The sequence below is a fragment of the Platalea leucorodia genome (assembly GCF_965183815.1).
Source record: "Platalea leucorodia genome assembly, chromosome: 5".
NCBI classification, from domain to species: Eukaryota; Metazoa; Chordata; class Aves; order Pelecaniformes; family Threskiornithidae; genus Platalea; species Platalea leucorodia.
The window spans coordinates 86547034-86569645 of record NC_138827.1 but is presented as its reverse complement, the minus strand read 5'-3'; the positions used below and the strand labels follow the sequence as shown (position 1 = coordinate 86569645).

General features: G+C 40.6%; 1 protein-coding gene across 1 annotated transcript in view; it reads left to right on the top strand.

Annotated features, from left to right (window-relative positions):
- The window catches only part of GYPC (glycophorin C (Gerbich blood group)), a 30873-nt gene extending 9082 nt beyond the window's left edge, over window positions 1–21791 (top strand). Inside the window, exons 2-3 of the mRNA XM_082312478.1 lie at window positions 18460–18510; window positions 21066–21791. Of these exons, the coding sequence (XP_082168604.1) occupies window positions 18460–18510; window positions 21066–21262 (248 nt within the window). The 3' untranslated portion in view covers window positions 21263–21791. The remainder of the gene's footprint in view (window positions 1–18459; window positions 18511–21065) is intronic.
- The last annotated feature ends 821 nt before the right edge of the window (window positions 21792–22612 follow it).

The window sequence follows — 22612 nt, the reverse complement described above, 5'->3', positions numbered from 1 at the left end:
TGCCTTTGGCACTTTCCCAGCTCCCACTGAGAGTTGTCTGCTCCTCTGTACTTAGAGCTTAAGCAACAGTTGATGTCAAGACCCTCGATTATTCTTAGAAAAAGGAAAAACCACCTTGTATCTCACCTTTTGCAGAGCTAGATGAATCCGATGATACCTCCAACATCTCTCCCATGCTGCTTACTTGCACACTCACATCACCCTATCTCCCCAGTTTATGCTCCCTCTTCTCAAGTTAACCATCCCACACCCTGACCCAAGAGCGCAGATCTCATTTCTACTTACTTGCTGTACAGGGTAGATTTTGAGATTACTTCAAGCCCAAGCCATTACCACAAAGACAGTGATGCATGGTGGCTTTGTGTGGTGAGAGATGGAAAAGGTGGTGTTGTACAGCCGCAGAAAGAGGCTGGTTTGCTTGTAGCCTGGGCTAGCCAAGTCTTTCTACTGTTTCCAGCTCTCCAGTCAATGACTCCTTGCTACTCATGATGAATAGCAAGCTCTTACCATCTTTCCTCTCACATCCTTCCCATTCCTTCTTAACAAAATACAGTCTTCTCCATTGCATAAATGTATCCTTTTTGCTTTGTTTAGTCTGTAAATTCCTCAGGACAGAAATCATGTCTCCTTCCATCGCCTTTCTAAACAAAAATCACCAAAAAATTATTTGCCACTTCAGTGCTCATGATAAGGGGCACTGACCACATCCGTCATCCCAAGTTACCTCATCGAGTTGCTCATTCTGGGCAGAGATCTAGGCCTCCTGAAGCATAAAGATAAAATGCAAAAAACAACCTTATGTACGACATCAACTGGCAAAGCATATCAAGTTGGAAGGACTTTAGGGTTTTCTCCTTGAAAATATTTTTCCCCTAAACATATTCATTTGCATTCTCTGAGATAGTCTCTAGACTGTGGAGATCAAAGCAAGCTGGAAATCCAGCAGAGTTTTTAAGTGCATTAAAGGTAGCATGTTTCAAAGCCACATGCCTGAACATTTAAGCACCATGGAAGAAATGAAGTAGCAGGTGGTAATACATGTAAACATGATTGTTCTAATCTTCATACTTTTCAACTTGTCAAAGCCTAACTCTGTGACACAACGTTTGACAGAGCAAAAGTAAGGGATGCTGCGTGCACACACATACGCACAAGAGAGCATAAAACCCAAGGACACCAGACAGCTTTGGATTTTCTCTTTCAGCCACATTTCAGATCTTGTAAGTCATTTACAGCAATAAGGATGTGGATTTACCAGACTTATGTGGAAACTGGCAAATCTGGACATAGAGTGAGTGCTTCTTGGGAGATCTGAATACAGAAATACAGTTCTCTGCTGCACACTTTTTCACCAAGGTGAAGAGTACAAAATGCCATCCACTACAGACTAGTGGCATTTTGTAAATGTCTGCGTATTGTAAATAGAGATAACCAGTCTTTAATGTTCCTCACTTAGCAACTGAGGCATTGTGGAAATATTTTCAGGTGGTTTCAGAGAGTCTAACTGAGACAAAATGAGACTATTTTTCTTTTTATTACCCCTAAAGAAATGAGAACATAATAACAAGAGGTGTCCACCAGATCTGTTGCCTTTCCTACTAACTTTTGGTGCATGTTTTCTGATCAGCTCTAGCTGTAAACACACAGCTTCATCACCGGAGGTCCTGGCACATAAACAAATAGTTGACCATTTCTGTCTCCTTCAAGTTTCTGCAGAGCTTCTCAGGAAATGCCTTACTCAGTGCAAGTTATCATTGCATTGCTGAAGTCACTGGTGTTGAGATACTCACACCCTGGAACTTGAGATTGCTTATATTGATTTCATTGGACTTTGGATCAGAATTTGCTGATTTCAGATCTGCACTTTTTTAATATTACTCTGCTTCAAATGCTTTGATTTAGCTCATGGCAGCCTCATCTACTATCACTGCAGATTTTAATGAAAGCAAAGTGATTTATCAGTGGTAACTAGAGCTCCTGTAGGAACCGCTATTGAAGGCAGGGGGTAGTGGGGAGCAAATAAAGATCGACTGAATCTGTACACTCCCAAATAAGAATACTTCCTGCTAATTCAAGGTTCTTGCACGTTAAGAAAAGATGTCTATAGCTCCTGAGCTCATTCTCCCTGTGGATTAATGATCTGTAAGGGACTCCGTGTACCAAGGAGGAGTAAATCACCCCTCCCGCTTTTGGCAGGCAGGAATGTGACTGGGGAGATAAATGCTTTTGCATTTCTCTGAACTTTGCTGTTGCTCCTCGGTGAAAGATTTCCCCTTCTGGAATCCATTAAAATCTGTTAGAGAAAGACTCTTCTTCCTCCTCCCACATTCTGTGTGATCTGCATCCTGGGGACATAACCATTTGTGAGCTGGAAACAGAGCATGAGCCAAGCCCTTCTCCTCTTGGGGTACCTCCTCTGATTTCCTTTGCTTGTGGTGAATGAAACTTTTCATTTCAACAACATCTGACTTGTGTCAGAAGGTTCATGACTGACTGGGGCACCAATGGGTTGGCGGAGATGGATGAAACGGTTTAAAATGTGTCATTGCTAAGTAAGTAAGGATGAGCTTTAAACACAGGGGGAGAAAGCAAGAGGAGGTACGACTGCATGACACTTTTTAAGATAAAATGCAGCCTGGACTTTTTCCCCCTACTCCGCTCCATGACTTGCATTTCCTTTAAGGAAAAGGTCATGCCTTCTCTCACGGGCTGCCATGAGCCTTCCCCAAGCAGGAAGCATATCCTGTGTCCTGTTTTCTCCAGAGGCTGGTAGCAGAGCACATGGGAGCATAACTTCCATGTCGCTGCTTCCACTGTCCCGTTTTTAAGTGACCTGAGTACTGAATCTCCCTCCCTTTCAAACGTGGTGCAGCCCAGCCCCAGGACCTTGCAGAATCTGGCAGCTGCTGGAGGTGGCCAGGGGGGGAAATGCAAGCTACTCCCTTTAGAGGTCTGGGTGCCTATTTTTGTCAGATATGAAATTGCAGCAGTGATTGGGGGTGGGGACAGGGGGAGCACATGTCCTGTAATTAAAGATTGTGCCTGTGATTCATTTCAGAGGAGAGGGGTGTATTTTCCTCACTGAAAGAGGAGAAACAGGCTTGGAAACAGAAACATCTAGCACATGCCTTTTTCCACCCAAGTGATTTGCTTCACAGCTCACACCTGAGAAGAGTCTCTCAAACCCTAAGGGATCAATCACCCCAGGTCATGCCCTTCCACCTGCAGCACACAACAAGGTCCAGGACTTGTGGGTGGCTGAGGGAAGTCTGCCAGGGAGATACTGATAAATGTGGGTGTCCAGCTTAGCAATTGATTTTGTTTGCTGCTGTTTGGCGCATTAAGGTAACAGCTTGCGTTCTGTGGGCATGAGCATCCACATCCCTAAGAGGATATTTCTCCCCCACACTGAACATAATCCTGGGTGAGGGGAGATGTAGCAAGAAATGCAAAATCAGTCCCTTGACAGGCGCAAAGCCATGGCATGCCAGCTGTGGCTGAGGGCCATATCATCTCTCCAGACTCACCAAGTACCTGTCTTTCCCATTCCCTATCCTTGCTGGGATACTTCCAGTCCATCTTCTAGCTAATGGGATTTGGTACCAATTTTTCCCGTCCTTTGTTTCACTGCCATTGCACAATGTGGCATTACCAGAGCTGCCGGTGATTTTCCCTTGGCCCTCACCAGCTGTTTGGACACACCAATATCAAGAAAAAGAGACTTTCTTTCCCAGGGACACTGCTGCCTCTTCCCATCTGCTACAGTGTCCATGACAAGTGATTGCCAAGATAGGTTTGATCCTGATGGTGCTGGGTGTTCTTGCTTAACCAAGACTTAAACGCTTTTTCACCTCTGCCCATGAAAGTGCTGTAGTGAGCATGGAGCTGATGGTTTGTCTTCCCCATTAGAGCCAATAGTGGATGCCTAATGGAGAGTTAAAGCACAAGGCAACCATCTGGAAGTCTGAGGCATGGGAAACTATTGAGCCAGAGTCAGTATTTCAGCATTTAAAAGGTTGTCTTGGGGTGTAAAATCTTTCTCATTTACCAGAGTTTCTCATATGAAATACTTTAACCTCCTGCTCACATCCAACCTCAGTGCTTGGCAGGACTGAGACTTACCTCCCCCTCTTCCCTCTTCTTGAATAAGCTCTTCTAACTTGCAGTTGAAGGAATTCAGCCTTGGGAGCTCAGCATTACTGAAGGTACAGCTTGTGTCAGGGAGCAAGGCACCCCTCTGCCTTGTTCCCCCAGGTAACAACAGTGCCCCCAGAAGCCACATAGAAGTGCATGTGGCCATGACTTCATCTTTTTGTGCCCTCTAACAGCCAGCTGTGCAGCAGGAGCCAGCCCCAGCAATGATAAAGGCTGTTGCCTGAAGCTATCCATGCAACTCAGCACAGCACAAGGGTGCCGTCATGCCTAGCCCCTGTCTGGGAATGCAAGCAGGATAGGAAAGTCTCTGCCACTCCTTCTTCCCTCCTTCTTCAGCTGAGCTCCTACTTGTCAGGCAAAAATATTCAGTGGAAGGCTTTAAGGAAGTAAAGCCAGACTGCTGTGTACGTCCCTTTATAAAGCATGTGCATATTCTAGGGAATGCTTCTTGCTGACTGACTTCTAAAGGGACTCCCAAGAGCAAAGATGCTAGAAAGACAAGCCTTAGAGCTTCTGCCTGTGGGTTTAACTCTCATCGGGGTGGCAGTGGCACAGGGAAAGGCTACCATGTCTCATGAAAGTAGCTTAGTGAATTTAGAAACACAAGCACTTGGGTCTTGTGGAAGAAGGAATTAAATTTGACAGACACACTCTGTAAAAGTGTGGGCTGTTTTATCCACTTCTTTCAGTTTTCTATTCTGTCTATGTAGATGGAACCAAAAAAATGCAAAAGGGGTGCGGGCTTTACTCCTCTCTGACTTGTAACAGATACATACTTGTGTCCAAGCCTTGCCCTGACATGAAGTACAGCACGGCTCCCCCTGAAATAAACTGCGAATCACACATATCTCAGGGTGGAACTTGGCTCTTAAACAAAGTTTAATGGGAGTCTGTTCTGGCTGAACTCTACTTATGACTTCATATTTTCCAGGGCTGTGCTAGTGCTGTTGGTTTGTTCATTTTTCTTTTTTTTTTTTTTTTCCATTCCCTTTATACTAATAGGTGTTTCAGTGGGATGACTTGACCTTATGATACTGTTCCAAAGCAGACTTCTCTGAAGGCAATGGTAAATGATTTGTGTATGTTATGAAAGGGCTTTGAGAAATTTGCAGGTTCTCTCATGACTGCTTGAGAAGGCAGATTTTTGCAGCCTGTTAGGCAGCATGAACTGGTGAATTAAACTGGGAAGCTGGAAAACAGAGAGGATGGACAGAGGCTATATATGATGATCTTGATGATGAATCTTTGGTTCTGTCATGTTTCTAATATTCATAAAGTAGAGTTTTTAAAAGCTTTCACCATTGGCCCAACTGAGCGGTTGGAATGCGTGGGAGATCTGCCACTAGCTTCAAAGGGAGCAGAAGCAGTTTAACAGAGAGAGCTTTTGCAAATCCCACCTTATAAATATACCACATGGTATTTCACTTTGTGTGTTGGAACAGCGCCTTGCTTTGATACAAGTGTAAATGGGACCTCAGTGACTGCTAGTGCTGCTCAGCTGCAAAGCGTGATTGCTGCTGATTCAGCTATGGAAGAGCAGCATACCTCCGGGCAGGGAGGGAGGTACAGAGTAACAGTTCTGCCCTAGGGTCCCTATTTTGACAGCTGAGAGAGGGTCCTTACTTCTTAATGCATTCCAATAAATTCTTACACAGGGAATACCAAGCTCAGCTTTTTCCATGGCCTTCTAGAGCTGTTTTTTTTTGAAGGAGTCATTTGGCTATGAAAATCTGGAGTTTTCTGTTCTGTTCAGACCAATCTAGCAAGGAAATCTCCAGCTTTATCCAGCTGCTTTTCTCCTTATGCTTCTCTTTTGTGGGACCTGTTTTTTCTAAGTGCAGATTTATAATGTACTTCACCCGCCTGAAAGAGCATTCCTGCTTTTTGCCCTCTCTGTCTGCACCTAGCAAACCCCTTCCTGTTAACAGATCGACAGACAGTCAGACCACATGGTGACTTGGATCAGTTTGCCAATAAGTAAATACCCCCCACCTCTTTCCTTTTGGTGGGCTGGTGTTCTGCTGGATCAGCTTGAAAGGAAAAGGGTTAGGAATGAGAATGCCCTTTTCTGCTGGAATGTAGCAGTCAGCTCAAATCACAACAATTCACTCTCAGCTTTCCTGCATATATATTTCATACATTTAGGAAAGGAGCAGCCCAAAGGCTTTACAGTAACTCAAAAATATGTTGATCAGAGAAGTGCCATAGCAAGCATTTGTTGCTATTGAAAAGTACTAGACCATATTTCTTTGCTTAATGACACACATTAATCCTCCATTGAAATTGCAGTGTTGTCCAAGCTGAATCTGGCTTTAAAGGTTTAAAATATAGCCCAAACTATAAAAATGTAGCATTTTGACCAAAAAAGGAGCTGAAACAAATCTCAGCAATGTCCCTTTGGTTTTTCGTTTGCTATTAAAACCACTAAGGACATGGTCCACAAGCTTTGAAATGGTTGCAAAAAAAATGGCATTTTTTAAATTGGTGACCAAAATATGAATATTATCCAAGTACCCACTGCTACTTCTGTTTTCAGTCCAGTTTCCTAATGAAATGAGTCTTTTGTGTTCCTGCTGTCTATCTGTCTGCGTAATCATCTGTTCATCCACCTGTCACTTCCCATCAAGAACTTTTGGATCTACTGACCAGTTTCAACCAGATTTGAAAGGGAAGCAGAAGGCTCAGAAATTATTATCGTTCTCCAAGTTGTGTGAAAGTCAACATTTGTCTACAGAGAGCCATTCAAGTGACCAGTAACACAAAAAGGACTCCTTATTAGGACACTAAACAAAATGAAGTTCTTGTCTAGCTAGGAATGTAATAGCATCAATTTTTGGCGCAATATGGTTTCTTGCATAAACATGACTGCAACTTAACAGGCAAAAGCAGAGTGTAAGACACGAAACACCTGTAGGAGAGATCTATCCCTTCTGACCAGTGCATGTTGAAAGCTCTGCAAAAAAGGCTTTGACTACCTTGTAGAAAGGTTAAGCCCTGAGCACAGGCTTTTGAAAGGGATGGTTGAGCAATGCTAACAGTAATGGCTGGCATTTGTTTTCCCTAATTATAGGCTCCAGAAAGCCAGGCTTCTAATCTAAGCTAGTCTTCTAGATTTGCTGCTTGGTTGATAGGAAGAGAAATTCCCACCCCATCCCCAGGATTCATGACATCTCCGTTGGAGCTGAGTGGATCTCCTTGCAAGAAGGCATGTCAGAATAGGATAGAATAGAATAGTTCCAGTTGGAAGGGACCTACAATGATCATCTAGTCCAGCTGCCAACTAGCTTTCTCTCTGCAGCACCTGTGGAGACAGTTTAAATCACATCATAGACTCCTTTCCAGTAGTCAAACATCTTGCCGGGTTGGTTATTAGCTCTCCACCTACACGGTACTTACCATTCAGGTTTCATTAGGAGAGAGGAACATTAGTAATGAGTTGTTAATGAATCTCACAATAATATAAGTCCCATGCTGAAAAACATTCAGTATATGGCTTCAATGAAGTTTTTTTCATGCTCAGCTCTGTTAATGCATTCAATATGCTATTTGTCAAATAATGCCAGACAACTGTCCAAAAATAATAGACAAGCAAGACTTTTTTCTTTATTTTTTCCTCTTTTTAACAATTATTGCACAATCTGTCTAGAATTGCTCAGATGAATGATAGATGGTAAAGTTTTGCTAAAATTGCTCAACTCAATTCAGACAGCTTGGACTGATATGTAAATGCTTTTCAGATAATAAAATGGTCTTTGTCTTTTTAAATGGAGCAGTTATGCAAAAGAGATCTGCATATTCACTGAAGAATCCTTGGAAAATGAGAAATGTTGTTGCCCTGAGCTATTATTTGCCTTGCAAGTTTCTAAGGTGTTTCAATATGTTTTATTTTCTTTGTTTAATATGCTCAATATTTAAAGCATTTGGAAGATTGTTTCCACTACAGATATCTACATTAATAATATTAACCTCGTCAGTGCTCCAGGAAAGATCTCTGTGTCCCTAAAGAGCATATGCTAAACATCCTGGCATTTCCACTTGCAATACTTAGTAGACAGTGCCTTAGGCAAGCACTGGTATATGAGCTGGATGTAGCTGAATACAATTCATATCAAATAAGCTAGGGGACAGAGCACAGAGAGCTCCTGTTTCCAAGAATTGTCACCTGTCGGACTGCTTTGCTACAAAATATTGATGGTGGGAATGAGACATAAAGGAAGAAACCTGCCTATGTTGCGGAAAAGTATACTTTTCTAAGCATAGTAGCCTTGCACTATGCTCTTTGAATAGTCAGGATAATATCATTGTGCATAACTGCAGGCTTTTGCCAGGTTCCAGGTGATTTCTAGATGACATCGCCTGTAATTTGATCATATCACCTGTGATTTAAGCACAAGGTCGATCTTTTTCATCCCAAAACAAAAAATAGACATTTATCAGCCTTAATAGAATAATGGCCATGTTTCTTTCCTTGTACGTCAGTGTTCATTAAAACAAGTTTTCTGCCAGCAACAGAACCAGGGAAACACTCTTGCTTTTGGATTTGTATTTCTGCCCCCTAAGTCCCACCCCCAGCATACACTGGCTCCCTCCCACAGCGGCTCCCCATGTGAAGGAGAAGCACCTTGCTGCAGCTCCTCTGGATCTCCATGCATGATGACTGGAAAGCACATGGTGACCGGGGAACTGTCTGCTGTTAAACAGAGCTTAAAATTGCTGAATCCTCACTGCCTTTCCTTCACTGCTGGACTACTCTAGTCTACCTTTTCTCTCCAGCCTACAGTTTTCATGAAAATTGAGGCAAAGCGCTTATCTTTGCCTGCTCTTCCTTTAAAAACAGTTGGAGTTGAATAATAGAGTCAAAACTGGTAACGGTTACAAGGACAGTCAGGCACACAGCAGGAACAGAAAATCAGTGCAAAAACTCTGCTGAATATATTCAATGGAAATATTTCAAATACTAACAACAGTTCAGTCTGTCTTAGTTAGGGAGACTAATTTTAACTAATGTTTGTCTTGAATAGTGCTACAGCCATAAAAAGGGTATGCTTCAAATGTAAACTAAAACCTAATCTTAAGAAGTTATTAAGGTCATAAAATCAAGCACAGCAACATTAAGAAACACAGAGATCACCTTATCCTCTGATGACACGGTCAAAAGGCCTGAGAGTCAGGACTGAGGCTAGCAGACCTGTTAGGTACAAATTAAAAGCACATCTTGGTAAATAATTGCAAGCAGTTTAGCAGTTAAATTGTCTTACTGCATCATATAACCATTTACGCAAGGGGTTGGCAGGAATTATAATGTCCTCCAAGACCTCTTGGCCTCTGACTTTCCACTGAAAGGTTCTGGCTCAAATTTTTATGCTTATGTTTCTAACATGAAAAGTTTAGGTGAGCAAGGTATGCTGCTTTCATGCACTGCTTGTCAAGAATTACAAGTTAAGTATCTGTTAACAGGTTGTCAGATGGGCTTTCACTATATCCATAGCCAGCTCCTTTGATTACGTATGACAATTTGCAGCATTTGCAATGGTTAATCAATTAAGCCAGCAACGCCTTTCCATTCAGGTTTGATCTCGGTGAATGAGCAAACGGCTGTTTTGTTCCCATTTTGATTCAGCAAGAATGACTAGAGCTTGAAATTGTTGACTTTGGAGGAAAGTCAGGCAGAAATTATTTGGCAGATTTGCTGGATATTTAGTGTTCCTTTCAAAACCTTCCCAATTAAAAAGCCCTCAAAAGGAGTACACTATTCCAATGAAGAGCGGGGAGGTGGGAGGAGGAGGAGGAACACATGCAGGAAAAAGTCCTGATTGTGGACTGTATCTTATGGATTGATTCATACCCCATTTGTCACTCCTTCTTTAATGAAGCAATACCAGGTCAATTTATCTTCTCCAGCAAGATGTTGTACATTTGGAGCATGAGCCAACTTTGATGGTTGTGGAGGCAAACTGTAAATGATGGCCTGGTTACATTAACATATTTCCATGGAAAACTAAGGAGCTTTTTGCAGTGATATCAACCAGCTTTCCCATAGAAGCACAGCAAATACAAGCCGCTATACATGAGCAGCAAGACCACCCCTGGATGGACTTTGGTGGCTTCCCACATCCCATCTCTAAAAAGAAGATTTCTACAGCATCCTTTTGTGATCTTCATTGCCCACTTGCTAAGGAGCTCCAGTGTTAGTGGAGGCACCTCCTTTCTCCAACTTCTCCTCTGCTCTGGGTTTCTTCTGCCGACCCTGAAGCCTTCTCGTCCTTCCTGATGCTATAAGCAGCAGGCAGATCCATTGGAATTTCTCTGTCAATTTTTTACTGTATATATACATCAGTGTGAATACATGGGACACATTAAATATCTGTTACCAGAGGGGACATGGGCCTACAATAAGCTCTGTCTCAAGTACTGTGCTGTATGGGAACTTTAAGGTTGTAACATTTATAGTACTTCTAAGGGGGGGATGGCCATTTTAATGCTCTTACTGATGCGCTTTGCTTAATTGCCGTCAGAATTGGTGGCTGGCATTCAGCTACCCTGAGCTAAGGAGCTAAAATACTTTAATGTATGTCTCTAGTAAGTGCAAATAAAAAAAAAAAAAAAAAGAGTATGTGGTTCAAACTGAAAGGGGAATTTGGTGGGGGGGTGTCTTTTGGGGGATAAACAGAAAAGTTTGATTTAACTAAAAAAAGATCTGTGGGGGTTTTTTTCAGATTATGTAACCCTTTAAAACACAATTTTCTTCTCTTTTTTTAATTTGTTATTTAAATTTTTTATTTCAAAATATAGAATATCTGTTCAGTTTTAAAAGATCCTTACTATTTTTCACCTAAAATAATTTCCCAAATTTCATTAACATTTTCTCCTTGTCCCTCTTGTCATTAAGGGATATCATAGGATTATTTTTTGGCAAGCTGAATTTTAGTGTGTCTCTCCATCTCAGATTTTCCCCAAGACCCAAGTGCAATTCAACTTCACAAAAGAAGGAGAAACTGTGTGAGTGAAGCCATTACTCCCTCAAACGTTGGAAAGCATATTTTCTCTTATTTACTTTATAACATTCTAGAATGGTACAAAAATATTTTGCTAACCCAGTACACCAGAATCAAATGTGAACGGCTAAAATTATGTGGCAATCTTAATCTAATTAAACTAATTTGATAATGCCCTTTTATCCTCACTGTATTACAAAGTATGAAAAGTCTTGAACAGGCCTTTATTTTAATTGAATGAGACTGGATTTTGTCGTCTCAGAATTAATGACAAAGTACTTGCTAGCTAGGATAGCAAGAGGATTGGGCCTAGTGCATTTAAATTTTGTAGATACTTTTAATCTGCATGATTTACCTTACATTTGGAGCACAGTCCATTTACTTACCCAAAAGATCATGTGCTTGTTGTTGTATGTCACCATTATTGTCCTTATAATAATTTAGTATATAAATGGAAGCCAAATTATTCTGTCTCTTGTCCAGATTGACAGATGAGAAACTGTTCCTTAATTTTGAAAGAACAGCCTTGATGTGTTTCATTATCTAATGGGAGCTGGTGATGGCTTTTTCAGCAGAATGTGTCAAATTGATGGGTTCAGGCTGATGACCCTTTGGGATAAGAGATGCCAGCTCTGGCAGGGCACAGCACGCTTACTGGCAAATATTAAAATAGGTAATGACATTTTTTTTTTAATCCGGAAAGGCCTCAGTGCAATTCATCTGATATCATAACACAGACCAGAGAGCAGCTTGAGCAATTAACATATTTTTAACATGAAGTTTTCAGAAGTTGGTTCAACTCTTTACGCATGCAGCTGCAGTGAACCAGTTCTAACTATAGCTTGTAAATTAAATCAGTATGGTAAGGTTAATAGATTAATGATTTTCTCATGAATGCAATGTGTTGGCAAGGCACAAACATAAACCAAAGGGCAAGGAGGACATAGCACAGTTGCATAAACAATGGAGATGTTAAGACTTCATTAGTTCTTCCATACTAAATGTGTGGTAAGAAAAGTCTTGCATCAGTGATGACAATAGGGACACATTAAGACCTGCTTTTACAGTTGAGAGGAATGATGACTGCAGAAGAGCATACAAAGACCAAAAAGAGCCCTTGGGAAAGGAACAGTTATAATAAGTACTTTGCTATATACTGTCATGGTTTAACCCCAGTCAGCAATTAAGCACCACACAGCCACTCGTTCACCCTCCCCCCCATCAGTGGGATGGCGGGGAGAATCGGAAAAAAAAAGTAAAACCCATGGGTTGAGGTAAAGACAGTTTAATAGGACAGAAGAGGAAGAGATAATAATTAATAATAATAATAATAATAATAATTAATAAAGAATATACAAAACAAGTGATGCACGATGCAATTGCTCACCACCCACTGACCAATGCCCACCCCATCCCTGAGCAGCCATCGCTGCCCCCCCCAGCCTACCCCCCCAGTTTATATACTGAGCATGACGCCCTATGGGATGGCATGGCCCTTTGGCCAGCCTGGGTCAGCTGTCCTGGCTGTGCCCCCTCCCAGCTTCTTGTGCACCGGGCAGAGCAGGGGAAGCCGGGAAGTCCTTGACTGGTATAAACACTACTTAGCAACAACTAAAACATCGGTGTGTTATCAACATTATTCTGATACTAAATCCAAAACACAGCACTACACCAGCTACTAGGAAGAAAAATTAACTCTATCCCAGCCAAAACCACAACAGATACATAATATTAAAAAATAATAAATTTCAAAAATTATAGTAAAGGTTTTTAACAATTGCAAAAGCTTCCTGGTGGAATCTGTATATTCTTCAATACTTTCAGAAGTTTATAATGTTTTACTGAACCCAATCAAATACCTTCCTATCATCTTCAGTGGAAGTAACTAGATCAGTGATGAATGTTTTGAAACCCCGCCTAAATTCTTTACATAAAAAGGCAGTCTTCCTTTAAAATTACAACTTTTTTAAAATAAGGCAAAATTTGTATGATATGTTGTGCTAGGTCAATTGATACAACCCAAAAAATAGACAATAATTTACTAGACTTGGTATTACTGAGTAAACTGTATGTCACTAGTCTCCAGTTATACTTAAAGGTCTCTTTCAAATATATGAATGTATGAAAGAACAATCAATAAAGAGGCAATATCCTTCTCTGAATTACATTTATGTCTGGCCTGAATCATGAACTGGATGTTCTTCAGTTTGAACATCTTCCTTGTTTACTGGAAGTCCACAGATAGATAGTACTAATACTTAAGACAAAACCATTAAACATTTAATAGTTGAATTCTAAAGACACATTTCAGCCTACAGACTGCTTACACACCACTTGCTGCAACACTGCAGTCAATATTTGTGGTGGTTCTGCAAAGCACATCCATGGATACACCAAGATAAGGTTGGGTTGTTCCTCACCTGGAAAAGTCCCACTAGCAGCAGTGTTTTTCATAAGGTGCTTCGGTGAGCTGATTAGAGATGAAATCTTAAAGTGTGTTTCCTAGTCTGCACATCTAGAAAAGCCCTAAGAAGGAAATGACTGCCCTAAGGAGCTCAGCTCATCATTCACAGGGACTGAATGAATTTCAAGCACTTCTTATGCAATGAACAGGCACATCAAGAGAGAAAATGGGTTGCCCATGAAAGCACTTAGAGACCTACTTGAGTGTAATTTAGCAGCCAAGGCTTCATTTGAGATTGTAACCACAAGCAGGCAGCAATGGAGCATCATGACAAGGGATGGCTTAGGTTGCTAAGAATCGAACGCACAAGCTTGTGGGTAGGAAAATCCTGAAAGGCAGGAGCAGGAGCAGTGCTGCCTGACTGGTGTTGAGTGGCTTTGGAACCTGGGTTGTAAAAGCTGATTATCACACATAGATATCTGTATACTCACTCAGCTTGACTCACCCACTCCAAAACAGCAGTATCACCCACAGCTGCAAGGAAATCGTGACTACATGAGCTGTAATCTCAGGCTTTTCTTTCTATATTCAACACTACTTAGCAGTAAGCACTTGTCCAGCTTTAGTTTGGAGCTTTATCTTAGGAAGTGAGAGAAACGCTAAGTTTGGGGTAAGGTCTACGTTATCCCATCAAATTGCCCTTCTGGATTACAGAGCAGAAATTTGGTAGTTCACACCAGTAGATTAGGTCTATCCTGTAGGATGATTCCCATGCATTCATATCAAATGTGCCAAATGGGGATCCCTTTGCAGATACAGTTTTCCTTTCATGCCTTTTCCGTGTGTAAATCCATAACAAGGAAACATGTAGGTACTTAAATTGCTAACTACAGTGTTGACTGCAAAACCAGTAAGAGTGCAAGTACCGGATTTTTTTCTGGAAACTCCTTTAGCAGGTGAAAATGATGCCTAAAAAATTAGAAAGCTTGAACCTCTCTGCAAGTTTATCCTATGTGTCACTGACAGTAACCATAGAAGCACATTAAGGTATTGGTTTCTGCAAGTAGCAGGATCTAAAATCTGTGCTTTCTATGCTGGATGGGATAAAGTACTTTGGGAATGAATATGCCTCTTCCCATGACCATCTAAGTTGAATGGCTTGTCAGTTGGGATGTCTTAACATGTTTACGCTTCTGAAGTAGCTCACTGATGTCTTGCATCTTTATCAGGATTCTAATAATGCTTTGTGTTTTCCTTAAAGACCTGTTTTCCTGGTGTCACAAAATCATGCCAAAACCTCAGTTTTCATCTACAAAGTGCATTTTGTCTTTGGTGTTGTAGAGAAGGGCTGGAAAATAAGACTTGAATGAAGCTCAGGTATGAAAAAAAAGGCAAATATACAAGTTTTAAATTATTTTAAAGCCAATGTCATGATTTTTCAGCAGGAAGTGACTTATGGGTTTTAGTGGTTTGGATTTGTAATTTAAAGAACAAAAGAAACCATTACAACTGTCAGAAGTGCATAGCAAAGCAAGGAGAGTGCTGAACGTCAAACAAACATTTTCACTGCTGGACATACCTCCTTCAAACAAGTCTCTCTCAGCCAAAATGGAATGGGATCAGTTTAAACTAGAAAAAAAATATCGAAATTAATAAAAGTCAAGTTTTATTGGAAAATCACACCGGGAGGAGATGGTTTAACAAATTTACTGACAAATTTAGCAGGAAAAATTCACCACTGGCTACATTAACATAAAAGTTAGTTGTACTGGCTTTTCACCTTTGAAGCACAAAGCCAGAGATCTGCTTGCAGTATTTAAGTCAGGAATATTCCTGGGGCTTTCAGAAGCTGTTGCCTTCTCAGCATGATTTGATTGATGAGAACGAGACAGGCAGCAATTGTCGTTCTATTGCAAAATTCTTTATCTGTAAGTTTATGGGCAGAACTGGAATTTGATGAATTTCAGGTCATGGCACAAAGGCATTTCTTTCCCTTCATTCTGGCTTTTAGAAACTCACTTTCCAACAACAGGCAATTTGATTTGTATGTTCTATTCTTGATTTAGCCAAGTCATTCTGATGGCCAGAGATTTTATGACAAACAAGTTTTCCCACAATCTTTTGATTTCTGCATGTCATGGTAACCAATGACACTAAATAACAACACTGTCTAAATACTTTTGGGATCAAATTGTAGCTATGGACAAGGGCCAGTATAACAGTGAGAGGAAGTTTTGCAAGGACAATTTAGCAGCAGATAACACAAAAGACGTCCTTGAAACAAAGGAAAATAACAAAAACAGGTGCAACAGCAGTTACTGAAACACAGACCTCTGAGTGCTCTGCACACGAAGAAGAGCAGAATAAAAAAGGTACAAGAAGGCCAAAGCCTACAGCCATTGCTGAGCTAAAAATTCCTCCAGTACTTTGGATATCTTTTCTGCCTCGGAAAGTGAAGATTCAGTCCTCCAGTAATACAGTGTTATTTCTCACATAGACTGAGCTGAAGTTAAAGAGGACATGCTGAAGTTCCTGGCCAAGCATGGATTCCTGTCTGGATAGTGGCTGAGACCCCTGCTCTGGGAAGACGGCTTCATTTCATGAGCACATGCCTTGCATTTTCCTTAGTCATGCTTCGTGAAGGGCAATAGTGCTTGAATTTTGAATGACACTGATGTCTCCCCACCCCCACCCCCCCCCACCCCCCGCCTAGCAATATTGTGATATTGCCATGAATCACATAGCTATTTTTGGACAAAGTGGAATTTCAGGAACTGTGAGACAGGCATTGAGGGTCCCTCTCTCCACTCCATCATCCCTGCTCTGATAATGATCTAGGGAGCAGACCCTGGAAACTTCTGGTCATTGGTGGTAGCTGTGGTATCCTGGCACTCTGGATGATGCAGCAAAAGGCCAGCTGAGAGGACAGCAAGCACTTTCTCTGGTAAAAAGTCGACAGACAAAGGAGAAGTTAAACTCTCGTCCTTGCAGTAAAATGGGAACTGTGGTGAGTGAAGCCACGTCACAGTGTTAGCAGGTTGCTGAACGGCACAGCATCATCAGCTTAACAGATCAGTGCCAACTACATGGTAGCTCAAGATGGGTCCAGCATTCTTCTGAAAACTTAAAAAGTACAGTATGGAAATGAAAACTTTTCTGCAAAGTGATGATACTGTAATCCATTATCAAAAAGCACTTTGGTGGCAAGTACTAGAGATAAGGCACCTGCTTGTTATCTGAATCTGAGAGGCACCTGGGAACAACAGGAAAGAGCAGAGAGTTACTCACATACCTTTTTATAATTAAAGGGATAATGATTTGATCTGGAATTAATGTTTGGAAGCAAGCTGTGTGGCTAGGGAAGCACTTTAAAATTCACACCTTCAAGTATTTGATTGCTGTAGAGGAGCCTGCTTTTTTGGCATGCAGCATATATTTGGTGTATAAAGAAATACAGAACAGTTTGACCTTGAAGCAATTAATCTCTTCTGAGGCACACGGGTTTTGAATGGACGTAGACATAATTAGAGTTTTTAAATTACACAAGGCATGCTCAATCTTTCCATCAGTGTATAGCTGGAAGAAAATGTGGGAAGGATCTCTGGGCGAGAGGAAAGGACTCCTACTTTCCAGAAAAAGCATCTCCCATGTTTGGGGAGAGAGGTATCCTTTAAATCTCAGTTCTCCGCTGTTTATTGCAATTTGATATAAGACACTGGACATGAGTAAGGAGAAAGCTGCTGATAGTGTCGTATCCTTGCATCATCTATCACAGATTTAGCAAAAGGAGAGTCAGATATCAGCCATAGTGCTACTGTAGAATTTATAGAAGGATTTGGAATTAGCATTTTTACCTTTTCCAGAAAACTTTTCTATCCACTGTATTTACCAAAGGGAAATAAAACAATACCTCACATAAAGCTATTTGCCTTATTCAGAAACCAATATCATTTAGAATTGTATAAATAGTACAATAATAAACAAAGAAAGGAGTGTCCTGTCATAAACCTAGCATGGAAGAACTCCAGGAGTTCATCACCTTCTCAGACATCCACGTAATTCAGGACTAAGGGCTGATACCAATGGCATGAAATAAGGAGCAGAAGTGCTATAATTAGTAAGTGCTATAACTAAGATCAAAACATAATTCAAATTCTAACTGCTCTTTCAGCAGCTTACAACTTTTCAGACCAATTTCTTACTTTTTCAAAGGGCATAGTCAGGTACTTCTCTTTTGCATTTAAATTGCAAAGTTATATTTTTTTATAAATTATAATCCAGTAAAGAACATAATTTGATTTATCAGCACCAAATTCAGACTTACTCTAAGTGACAACTGTGTTTTATACCACACACATAACAGGCTTGCCTTGATTTCAAATGCAGGTTTAAAAGAAAACAAATGCTAAGATTAAAAACAGGATATTGCAGATAAATAAATACTAACTGAAATTAATAGAGCCAGATTAATTTGCATCAAATCAAGATCCAGACCATAGTCTGAAGAGCCATAAATGGGAAAATGAATAGGCACCAACATTTTTTCCCCAAAACTGCCTTTCTGAGAGTAATCACAGTACCTGAACGCTCTTAATTTAATCATTCGCTGGAGGGTGTTACAGGTAAGTGCTCATAATAAACAGTAGGTGTTTCCCTGAGGGCCATGATAGTTTGCATAATGTGCTAGCTATTTATTTTCCAGTGTTATGGTGACAGAAAACTGTTACAGTACAGCTAATTCTAATGAGATATTTCATAAATGTCTTTTGCTAACGAGAGATCTTGTTTAAGTTCTGAGTTTCAAAGGTTAAAATAATACAGCACCACCAGTACAGTCACTGCTGTTACATATGATCCAATTCTTTTTTCTTTAATTAAGTTTTGTATGTTCTAATCTATTTATAGATGGAGACATCGAGAGCCCCACAGCTGGAGCAGATGTGGCTGTTATTGGAGGTAAGTAACAGACCGTACTAAGCAGCACCATTAGAATTAAAACAGCAGGTTGGTTGATGTCTTGCATTTTGCAAAACCCCTACTTTGCTGACAAGACAACAGGAGTGGCACAATTAGAGTTAATTAGGCCAGTGGGAAATCTGCTCCCAGAGGGGCTACTGGCAAGATAATGAGATGAGATAATGAGCATAAACTGTATAGTGAGCAGCACCACCCCCATCCATTTCCTCATTTTAAGACAAAATACCTAAGAGTCCAGCAGCAAAGCTAACCTCTGATTTTCTTCATTATTCACTGGGCCAAGATTTTCATTTAATACAAAACTGGTGTAGCACCTTTGATTTGAGCCATGCTAGCTCATACCAGCTGACCCTTTGTTTTTACAGAATATACCACAGTGCATTTCTTGGTGTTCCATTAAAGCTCTCTCATGCATTTAAACTAAATACAGTTGTCAGAATAAATGAGCAAAGCTATGTTCACGGAGAGAACCTGTCTTTTTATTTTTATTGTGTTTGTTCACTTCCATGCTAACGCACTAATTTCAGTCATTCACAAGGGGCTATACCAATCATTAGTGCAAATTGGTGAGGTTCTGCTATATTTCCCTCAGGTCCCATCTCCTGTAACTTTAATTTCAGCTTTCTATGAACAAATAGAAGGTAAATTGATTTGTACTTAGTCCCTTAGGCTTATTAATATTGTGCTACATCCAAAGCCTATTAAAGTCTCTTGTGTCAAGGGATACCAGTGAGGTCCTAAAAACTGATGAAGCCCCCACTGCAACTATGATATTATTGTAAACCTAAAGTTCTTTGTATAAGCAATTTCATTTCTGCTAAGGAGTAACTTCACTTTCCAGAACCAGGCACCATAAAATCTGCACAATAACATTGCAGGCATATTTTTAAGACAGAGTTATCATTTTTATTTACCCCGCTAATGTTCTGTCCATTCCCCTGTTTTCATGCCAATAGGGTATCCCCACTCAGTCTACTGATGCTGATAAATCCAAAGCTTTGGATATACCCTGCCACATATCTTGAACACAGGGAACAGAAGAGAGATACTGTCTACATACTCCTCATTTTCTCTGCAGAAGAGACATTTCCAGGGAGCAATTCATCTGACCAAACATAGTAATTCCGTTCTAGAAGAGAAATCACACACACACCCCACCATCCACTGATGACAGAGGAATCATAGAATCATAGAATACCAGGTTGGAAGGGACCTCAAGGATCATCTGGTCCAACCTTTCTTGGCAAAAGCACAGTCGAGACAAGATGGCCCAGCGCCCTGTCCAGCTGAATCTTAAAAGTGTCCAATGTTGGGGAAAGCCCAAGGGGAGTAACTCAGATGGAGCCTCTTGAACTGTAGATGCCTACAATGAGTCAGATTAATTCCTACCTATTGCATCCTCACAGCAGCTTCACACTCCACATATGGGATTTTCCTAGGAATGTCCGGTTCTGGTGCTTTTTATTGTGTATTTTTTTAATGTTTGATTTACTCCTGGAGTCATGTGAATATAGAATCAGCTCAGTATCATGTACTTGTGCAGAATCACAGCTAAAGAGTTTATAAGCACATCCCAGTTGTATCCAAAAAGTGTTAAAAAAAGTAAAAATCACACAAGTTGAATAAACTTCAAAATACTTCATTTATTTTCAGGATTCTTAAGTGAACAATTTCATCTGGAGGGAAGGGGATACAGCTTGTAATTTTTTTAACAACGGACTTAGGGGTGCCTCTCTTTTATGGAATTGTACCTTTCACGGTAGAAAAGGAAAAAAACTAAGGGACTCTGGGAAGCAAGGACACACAGTGTTCTCTGCACAATCACCCCTGGAACCTGGATTTACTTTCCTTCACTAGGAGTGCTTCCATTAGTCCTATGCACATTTGGGTTACCTATGGAAATTTTTGTCCAGTCAACACCTTGCTAGTAATTAGCCTTAGTCCAGGAGACAGGAAAGATCTACCCAGAATCCCTTCCTCCTCCCTGGTGTCACTTCCACATTCATTGCAATCAGACTTTCTTAATTAGAACACAGCATGAAATGGCAGCTTGCAAATACAGAGCAGTACTGCAGTCACACGGCTCCTGCTATTTGTTGAATGTCTCCTAAGAAATATTCAGTGCCCTGTACTCCGTAAATTGAGGTACACTCATGGAGGCAGGGTCGGGTTGCCTGCAAATTCCCCTGGGTATATGTTACCAGAAGGATGAAAGAAACCTGTTGGTTTTCCTTTATCTTCTCTTATTTCTCCTCATTTTGTAATGAACTTTTAGCTCCAATGAGTTCAACAAAATCAAGACATTGATTTGAAAGAAAGCTAGTGAGACTTTGACCTGCATTCCTGCAGTATCTATATCCCGTCTTGTTTTTTACCATGTCACACTCTGTTCTGATGCCAGCCACTGCAACATGCAAACATCTTATGATATATGGGCTTTTCCCTATCAAGTAATTGAAGTTGTGATGCCTGGCTGTGAGATACTGCTTGTGTTTTATTACTGACAATACATTTAACTGGTCTCTTTCCTCTAGGTGTGATTGCTGCAGTGGTATTTGTCCTCATTTGCCTGCTGGTGGTGATGGTCCGGTACATGTACAGGCATAAGGGCACCTACCACACCAACGAGGCAAAAGGAACTGAGTTTGCCGAAAGCGCAGATGCTGCTTTGAAAAATGACCCCGCTCTCCAGGAAGCAGTGGATGAGAGCAAAAAGGAATATTTCATCTGAGAGGCAAGGATTTCCATGGAGACTTCCCCAAGGGAATCAATAAGAAATGCTACATCAACAGAAGTGCTAAGAGATGGATAATATGAGGATACAGGCAAGCATCCTAATTGAAAAGTATCTATCTCTTTACTTTTTTTTGTCACTGGGCTGTTTCTGTTCCTCTACTGGTGAAGAACTAAATGCCAGGTACTTGCTTGTTGATTTTATTAGCAACACAGCTGGTCACAGTTGAAATCAATATCAGATAAGAAGAAACAAAATCTCAGCATGAGTGATACACCAAAACCAGATAAAGATAGCAAATGTCAAGCCTTGACATTTGGTGAAAATAGCAGATGCCAATGCAAAATATCCTCCTAGAGTTAATGATGCATCCTATGCTGATATGATACAGAACTACCTGAAATTGCATTTCAAATGGTCACAGAACAAACATTAAACTAGATAAAGCTGATGTAGCTGGAACAAAAATAGCTTTGTAGCCCAGATATATCCCCCTCTCCTTAAATGTGCAATTTTGCTGGCACAGGGGAGTTAGTTTGTTTTGTTTGTTTGGGGATTTAGATTGGGATTTTTTTTAGTTTTTTGATTTTTATATATATAAAAGTCAAAGACACTTCAAAGAAATAAAACTGTTGGAAAACATGGGAAATGTAAGAATGAAGGATTTATTTCTAACTTGCTCTGCATGGCAGCTTGAGAACTGCAAAATGTTGGAATTTACAATGTAGTAGTCAGTAAACTTACAAATATGATTCCAATTAGTTGGTAGGTTCCCTGCATGCATGCATAAATAGATATTAAAAGGTAAAGCATCTTGGTTTGAGCAGGCCTTTTGAAACAATGGAGCTCAGCTAGATTTTTTCATGTAAGATATTTTTGCCTGGGTATTTTTTTATTTATTTTACATTGGAAAATTCTCTTGAATGCCCACCAGCAGGATTTTGGATTTTTGCAGGGAGAGGAATTAAGTTCTGGTGCAGATACTGATAAATCTTTTACAAATGCAACCATAAGACTGACACTATAAAGAAGCTTGCTCATCTGCATCCCACTGGGTTCTATTGATGTCTCCCTCTGTATGGCCTCTGTATGGCCTTCATATTGTGCTAGGTAAGAGAATTACACCGACCATTGATGCTTTATTATAAATAAATAAATAGATTAGTCATGGTGGGTCACATGAAAAGATCTTATTCCTCGCCTAAGAATCAATGGTGAGGAGTTTCTTTACCCAGTAAGCTGGCTTCCTAATTGAAGCTCAGAATTAGCTCCGGAAATAATTGTTCTCTGCACCTGCTCATCCCCAGCTGTGATGGTGCTGTGGACTACTGAAAATAGAGGGAGAGA